Source organism: Alligator sinensis, unplaced genomic scaffold, assembly GCF_000455745.1.
Source record: "Alligator sinensis unplaced genomic scaffold, ASM45574v1 scaffold634_1, whole genome shotgun sequence".
Taxonomy (NCBI): domain Eukaryota; kingdom Metazoa; phylum Chordata; order Crocodylia; family Alligatoridae; genus Alligator; species Alligator sinensis.
Window position 1 is genome coordinate 465,495 of NW_005842558.1, and position 7,558 is coordinate 473,052.

Below are 7,558 nucleotides of genomic sequence, written 5' to 3' on the forward strand. Positions count from 1 at the left end.
CGGGTGGCTCCCGCCCATCCGCCCCCCCGCCGCCGCCGCCGCCCCGCGACAGCGGGAGGTGCAAACCGGCCGCCCCCCCGACCCCCGGGGCGCCGCCATTTTCCCGCGAGGAGAGTACTTCCCGGTGTCGCTAGCCACATGACCTCACTGCCCACGTGACACCACTCGACCAATCAGGATGCCGCACTCTAGCTTCCCCCGCCCATCGTTTAAGAGGCGCGGGCAGGGCATGACCTGGACCCAACCACCTTCCCGCGCGGGGGCGGAGGGGGAGGGCGTTTCGCTCCGTTGTAGGAGGGGGCGCGCGCCACTGCGGGGGTCTGACCAATACCATTCCCGCAGGGCGGGGGGTACGTGCTCTGCGTCTGCTCCGCTTCCGCAGAAGATGGCGGCCTCCACGAGACAAGCCATTAATAGCACCGTCCGCGCGCCGCTCCGCCGCGGGCTGCTAAAATGGCATCGGATTGGCAGCGACTCAGCGCGCATGTGCGCACCCGCACCTCCGGGCAGCTCCGTTGGCTGCCCAAATGTGCTGCGCATGCGCTTTTCCTAGTCCGTACAACAACATGGCGGCGCCCAGGACATTTGCAGTTTCGGTCAGGAGGGTGGAGACGGCGGCTGCGGAAGGCCAGAAAACCCCAGTGCGGCCAAGAGGTGGCTCTATGGCCCTCCTGGGGCTTTGTCAAGCTGCACGGTCTGCAGCGGAAGGAAGCGGCCCAGAGGCTTTCGCCCAGGGTCGGGATTTACGGTTATACGATGCATCTGAATGGTGCTGGGGGGGCTTTGCTGTCAGGGAACAGATCCACCGCAGCTGCAGCTCCGAGGTGGGCAGTCCGTGCCGCCTCTTTCAGCATGGAGCTGTCCACTGCCCCACGTGTCCCCGCAGCCGCCACGTGAACCCCAAGGGAGCGGGGCCGGGCCCTCGTGCCTCGGGGCCACTGCAAAGGAGCGGGTATTTCCAGCACAGCCGGTGTGCCAAGATGTCCATCAACCCCCCGCGGTGATGGTGGCAGCGGCCTGCTAGCCCTGGTGCAGGAAGACGGCGAGCGCTGGCTGGACGCCCCTTCTCGTTCCCTGTGACTCCGGGTGGAAAAGAGGCTCAGGAGCCAAGCCGGGTCCTGGTGGCAAAGCCGAGGCACATACTGCCAGGTCCCTCGTCCAGCCCATTGCACAACTTCCTCAGCCCCCATCCACCGGCAAGCGTGAGCTTGGAGCAGGCCTTGGCCCGCAGACACCACAGGGAAAGGTGCCCGGCCCAATGCAGATCCCCAGTCGCTTGCCTTACCACGGCCATGCAGTTGAGTCCCAACTCATAAGAACACGATCACCGTGCCCTGGGTGAGACCAGGTCGTCCTGCCCAGTCTCAGGGTGGAGAGTGAGTGCTGAGAAGGGGTGGTTGGTTTTCCCCCTGTTCCTCTCCCACCTGCAGCCTCCAGCTTTTTAGGTCTAGAAAGCTCCGACCCAGCAGCTGTGCCCCTCGCTCTTGTGCTCCATAGTGACTGATGCCCCTCTCCTCCAAGGATGTGTCCAAACCCTTTGTGACCCTGGCTGAACTCGCAGCTTTCACCACATCCGGTGACAAGGAGTTCTGTCCTTCAATTGCATGCGGCGTGAAAAACAACTTCCTGTTGTGAGTTTTAAAAGTCCTATCCAGTGGTATTATTTTGTGACCCCTGGTCCAATTACTTTTCCATGCTTTACAATCACTTAACAAAGCAACAGCATGCCGAGTTTAGGCCCTGACGAAGCTACATTTCATGGTAAATTTAAAATTGAGCTTCTTTTGAATGCTAGAGTCATGGCTGCTTCATTTTCTCCAAGTTGGTGGCTCTCAACCATCTCAGACTTGAGGCTTCTTCAATAGACTCCAGGCTGCCCTCAAAAAGTGGTAGCCCTTAATTTGCAGGGTTTTTGAATGCAGAAAATAACAGAGCAAATTTTCTGGTGCAAAGGCATAAGAAAGATGCAACAGGCCAGACTGTTCTTAGCACTATGAATCCTGATGAAAAAGCTCAGGGTTTACTTTGCCAATCACATTCGCCACCTAATAGCACTAGTGTTGTGTGGCACTTTGACTCACCCCTGAGAGGATCTCACAGCACCCTGGTGGGGAATCACTGCTCTAAGTTCCTAGTCCAGCAGATGGAGAAGGTCCTGTTACCTGTGACCAGAACTAGCCCTGTCCATTGACAGTGAGGCTTCTGATGGGTCATCTACTGCACTAGGTAGTCACTGAGAAATCAAACAGGAGGAGGGCTGGAAGAGACCTCCAGAGGTCACATCTTATTCAGCCCCCTGCCTGAGGCAGGATCATCCCTGTTCAAACCATCCCTGACAAATCCACAGTCTAAACCTTCACCAGCTTTTGCAGTCTCACTCTTTTGACCTCCTTCTACAGTGACATCTCCAGTATCTTGTGGATTAAACAGTTTACAATGCATTCAATCTTTCCCCAGATAAAACCTGTTAGAACATGTGATGCCTTCCATTTAGGGTAGATTCTTGCTGATGCCTCCCTCTTCAGGCTGCTGGACCCTCTTGTTGGGTAAGAGACTGAGAGCCTGGGGCAGCCCCTGAGCCCCTCAAAAATGTCCTCGGAGTGTGCACCCCCTCAAGTGCTAACTCAGGCCATTTTCTACCCCTGCCTGGAGCCAAAAAAATCTGGCTTCCTCTGTTCTTGGAAAGGGGGGGGGGGGGTCTATCCTTTCTTGGAAAAATTAGATAATGGGTGGGATTCCCTAAGCTGGCAAAAACTCCCCTGCTAAGAGCTGGAAGGGCCTGAGAGAGCCAGGTGGACCCAAGGCACTTGGGACTGAAGGGCTGGCTCCTTCAGTCTATCTCAACTCATTCTCATTGATCAGACAGGAGGCAGAAAAGAGGGGTTTGGGGCTGAAGGACTCCCAGCCAGGGTGCAGTGGACAGGGTCTGCCAACAAAACTATGGGGTGTCTTAGCAAGGCCATGTGTTTGGCCACAGTGGTGAGTCCCCGGAGTCGTGGGACCTTTGTTGTGTGCACAGAGATTGGGAGGCACAGGCAATAACTCAGCCTGACGCTCACCACAGCCCCCTGCTCACTGTTGTTCTGGCCTGTGCCCAGACACACCTGCCTTCACTGACAAAGATGGCAGGAGCAGGGCACACACATTGCGAGGTGCGCACACCTGGGTTTAGTGCCCCTTTTCCCTATTTAAGCTCTTCAAAGGATCCTGGTCTTTTAATTTCAGAGTCTTAGGAAGCATCAGTCCTGGTGGATTTTGAATTAAAAAAAATATGAAGATTGGTTTTCAGGAAGCAAATATTCAACCATTGGAAAGCAGAGTAAAAATAGCAGATTTAAATTTAAAAAAAATAAAGAGACAATCTCCCTGCCCAAAGGCTAAAACTGCTCCCTGGACTCAGGGGGTTGAACAGTCCTGGTCTCTGTTCTCTCTGGGAATGACCAGAACTTGACACCAATTGGAGACATTTCTGGTGAGATCCTGCCTAGGGTGACAATGGTTAGAAGTGGAGAAGACTTGGAGGTAGGGAAATAGGGCCTTTCCTCAAGGGAGAGATCAATTTTTCCCAGCTCACTCCCTCTGTTTTATGTTCATCCCTACCCCCACAGGAAAACCCAAGGTGAAAGCCTCCCCAACAAAATCAGGAGCCCAAGCCCACCTAGACACACTGATTTGTTCCGTGATGGGGTTTTACCCTGGCGGGATCGAGGTGAAATGGTTGAAGAACGGGCAGGAGCAGATGGCCGGAGCGGTGTCCACGGAGCTGATGCAGAACGGAGACTGGACCTTCCAGATCCTGGTGATGCTGGAAATGACCCCCCGGAGCGGGGACGTCTACACCTGCCAGGTGGAGCACAGCAGCCTGCCGGGCCCCGTCACCGTGCTCTGGGGTAAGGAACTGGGATCCTGGGGCAGCCCCTGAGATCTTGGAGGGGCCGGGTCTCCCTTTGTGCAGCCCCACAAGGGCTGTCCATGGTCAGACCCCTTTCCCACAGCAGCAGGGGTGTGAGCAGGGGGGGTGGGAACACAGACTGAGCCCTTCACCTCCGGCTCCTGTCTCCACAGAGGCACAGTCAGACTCAGCCAGGAGCAAGATGCTGACGGGGGTCGGGGGCTTTGTGCTGGGGCTGATCTTCCTGGCACTGGAACTCCTTGTCTACCTGAGGAACAAGAAAGGTGAGGGGGGCATGGATGGCGCGGTGGATTTGGGCCTTCCTTAGGGCTCAATGCTGAACCTGTGGGCCTGGTTGCAGGCTCTCCTCCCTGTCAGCCCCCAGCATGAGCTGCACTGGAGTCCGGCAGGGGCCTCCTGCCTTCTTACCTCCTGGGAATGGATCCCACTGTCCCACGCATTGCCATCTGGTGACCACTCATAGCCATTTATTTCTATTGGAGTGAACTGAATTCCTAGTGGAACTGAGGGTTAAAGTCTATAATCTGTGAATGGACATACATCAATGGGGCAGTTGTACGTGGGATCACTTGTAGTATGGACTATTCACTCATGTTGGGTTTATAGATAATATTTTGGTTATGGGTTTGAATGGAAGTTGTTGAACCTGTCATGCATATATGTATATAATTGTATTATATTTGTTATTAATCTTTGTTCTTCTTTTCTGTAAATAGTTATAACTAAACTAAAGAACCCAATCTGTTACTTAGGCGGGAGTGGATTTTTGGGAAGGTGAGAGTGAGGAACACACCATTTTGGCGGGACACCTCAGCCAGCCGAGCTGCCTGAAAGATTGTGGGTACGTGTCTACCATACAACTGGTCCAATAAAAGGTATATCCTACAAACCCTTGCCTCTCTTAACTTGTGTTAAATTCTCCAGGCACATTCCCTTCCCTGTAGTGTTGCATTCACACTACGTTATATCACAACTCATTGTGTAACACAGTGTCATGCCATGGCCAAAGGTGGAAGGAGGCAAAGTGAGGCTTCATTAGCTTATGACAGTCATGCATCAAGGCAATTATTTTCCTGAGAAAGTTTGAGTGCAAGATGTGGCACTTCAAGGAGCTGCAGTTTACAAACATTGCCTGTTCCATGTATTCTCATTTTCCAACCTGTACTTCTATTAGGTGTTTTTTCCTTCAGGGTTAGCTTTCCTATTACCATTTCCCACTCCTACACCATTCATGTGTTTATCTGCTGTCCCTACCACAATGACATCAGCTGTAACACAGCTGGAAGCTATAGCCCCTGCTGTTAACAGGGACAGCACACTTCAGTCAAGGGACCTGGCCAATCCAGAACACAGACCTCTATTTTCCATTCCTTTTTTAGTTAGTGAACAGCTGGGATTTGGGTCTATCCTTAGCACAGTACAGTTACCCTTTTCCCCAGTCTAAGTAGTTTCATACCTAGCACTAACTTCAGTCATTCCACTGGGGTATTCTGCTATAAGTTCTTTAGGGTCCTAGCAAACTGCTTTGCAGGGGCAGAAGAATCAGCTACGGGGGCAGAACTGGACAAGATGCCACACGGAGTTTGCTCCATCCATAAATCTGGGTCTCAGCTGCATGTTTATGTACCATGAGCATACTTACAAAGCCAGGGCTGCAATACCATCCTTTCCATCGATCTTGTGTTCTCTCTCCTGTTCCTGTAAAAAGCCTCTCGGTGGGTTATCTATGCGATTAGCTACAGCAGGGCTTTCCAACTGATGGGCTATGATCTCATGCTTTCTTGTGGGAAGATGGAATGGGGACTCATGCTGGGATCCCAGGATCCATGACATGGGTCCCCATGACATGTAGTGACCATGACATGCAGGCTAGGGCCTGGAACCAGTATGGCACACAACCCCCAGCCCCTTGAAGTTGGACCCTAGAGACAAAAGCCCAGAGGGAAATAACGGACCAGGGGACCTAAATGAAAAATAGGGAAGGAAGCAGTGGCAGAAGCCTTAACAATGGTCTCAGGAAGAGGACAGGTTAGTCCGTTAGGCCCCAGAAATATCTATACAGGAAACCTGCACAGATTTGCGATTCACGGTTTTGAAAATTCGCGGTGTGCTGCGCCAACCCACGCTCTCTCCCCACACAGCGTGATGACACTTTCTTACTGCACTCTGCAAGTAAGGGGTGGTTCTTGAAATTAAAAAGAGGCACAGTCTACGTAATATAAAAGTTGATTGGGGGGTGGGGAGGAGGAACAATAAATTAATAAATAAATACAATCGGCGTCAGCAGACCATGAAGGAGCGCAGGATTATCCCCTACACCTTCTTAAAGTCATTGAGGAAAAGGGTTACATGCCTAAACAAGTTTTCAATGCAGATGATGCAGCACAGTATTCGCAGGGATCTCTAGAAAGTATCCCCCGCAAAAGGCGAGGGTCTCCTGTATACGGAAAGTGAGAAGTGGGCAGACAAAACAGGAAGAATTGCAGGGGGGGTGGATCAGGACAAGCACAGGTTTAGGATGTTTGGGGGATGACAGAGAGACAGTGGGATAGGTTACATGGCATAAAATTCATAGACAGGTGTAGCTTGTTCAGGAAGGATGGACAGAGTAAAGGAGAGGTCTTGCCCTCTATACAAAGGCAATGTCCACAGGTTTAGGGGTGCAGCACGAAGTATGAGGGAGGCCTCTTGACAGCCTCTGGGCAAAAGGTCAGGGACAAGAGACTGGAAGGGGGTGGATTTCACGGTGGCCACCTGCTACAGGCCTTTATATTAGGAGGAGGTGGCAGATGTGGTCTCCTTTAAACATGTGACAGAAACCTCCAAACCACACAACTCTGTTCTTCTCGGGGGGGACTCTACATCGGGACATCTGTTGGGAAGGAAACACAGCAGTGCACAGGCAGTCTAGCCAAATCCTAGAGCATGCCAGGGATAACTTTTCAATACAGATGATGGGGAAAATCTTTTCCCCTCTTTGACTTATTTACTGCTCAAATCCAGGCAGAAATTGGTTGGGAAGGCAAAAGGTGGAAGGTAAGTGGGTGACAGCAACCCCAAGATGACAAGAGTTCAGGATCCTATAGGAAGGATGGTAGAAAGAAAGGAAAGCAACAAAACAAGGACCAGAAAAGCAAACAACGCCCCCCCCAAACCCCCCGCCCCCCAAAAAACAACCAAAAAAAACCTATAACAAACTCAGGAACCTGGTGGGGAAGATCCCCTAGGAGGCAAGCCTGAGGGTAAACAGTGCAGGAGAACTGGCTGCACTTTAAGGAGGCCCTTTCAAGGGTGCAAGTGCAGTCTTGCCAGGATAGTTTGCTGTCTCATCAAGGAGTTGAAACTCAGAAAGGAGTCCCATAGCAGTAGAAGTCTGGTCAGAAGAGAAATGCAGGGAGAGCATTAGAAAGGCCAAGGCATGACTTGAGATGCAGCTGGGAAGGGACATAGAGAGGCAATAAAGAGGATTTTAGAGGAAGAGGATGACCAAAGAAACCATCAGTCCCTGATGGAACAGGGAAGGCAACCTAGTTACAGATGATGTGGAGAAGCCTGAAGAAAGTATTTAATACCCTTCCTACTTTAGCCTTCATGAATAAGGGCAGCTACCAGGAGATGAGTGCAGTTGGTAGCAGAGATAGGGAA

The 7,558-nt window shown here is 52.0% G+C and overlaps 1 protein-coding gene across 3 annotated transcripts; it reads left to right on the forward strand.

The window, feature by feature from the left end:
- Positions 1 to 6: 6 nt before the first annotated feature.
- Positions 7 to 7,541, forward strand: LOC102386612 (DLA class II histocompatibility antigen, DR-1 beta chain). 3 transcript variants are annotated; one of them, XM_025213982.1, is made up of 5 exons: positions 7 to 1,631; positions 2,500 to 2,546; positions 3,609 to 3,890; positions 4,066 to 4,176; positions 4,630 to 7,541. In XM_025213982.1, the coding sequence occupies exons 1-5, from the start codon at positions 1,504 to 1,506 to the stop codon at positions 4,689 to 4,691; spliced, it is 630 nt and encodes a 209-aa protein (XP_025069767.1). In that variant the 5' UTR covers positions 7 to 1,503; the 3' UTR covers positions 4,692 to 7,541. The 3 variants fall into 3 exon arrangements, with proteins under 3 accessions (XP_025069767.1, XP_025069768.1, XP_025069769.1); XM_025213983.1 differs by having other exon boundaries at positions 4,666 to 7,541; XM_025213984.1 differs by having other exon boundaries at positions 1,499 to 1,631; positions 2,458 to 2,546; positions 4,630 to 4,766.
- Positions 7,542 to 7,558: the final 17 nt, after the last annotated feature.

Excerpts from the sequence above, each read along its gene's own strand:
- LOC102386612 (XM_025213982.1), top strand. The coding sequence starts at position 1,504 with ATGCCCCTCTCCTCCAAGGATGTGTCCAAACCCTTTGTGACCCTGGCT. Across the intron at positions 2,547-3,608 it reads CTGCTGGACCCTCTTGTTGG|GAAAACCCAAGGTGAAAGCC; the intron begins GTAAGAGACTGA and ends CTACCCCCACAG. Across the intron at positions 3,891-4,065 it reads CCCCGTCACCGTGCTCTGGG|AGGCACAGTCAGACTCAGCC; the intron begins GTAAGGAACTGG and ends CTGTCTCCACAG.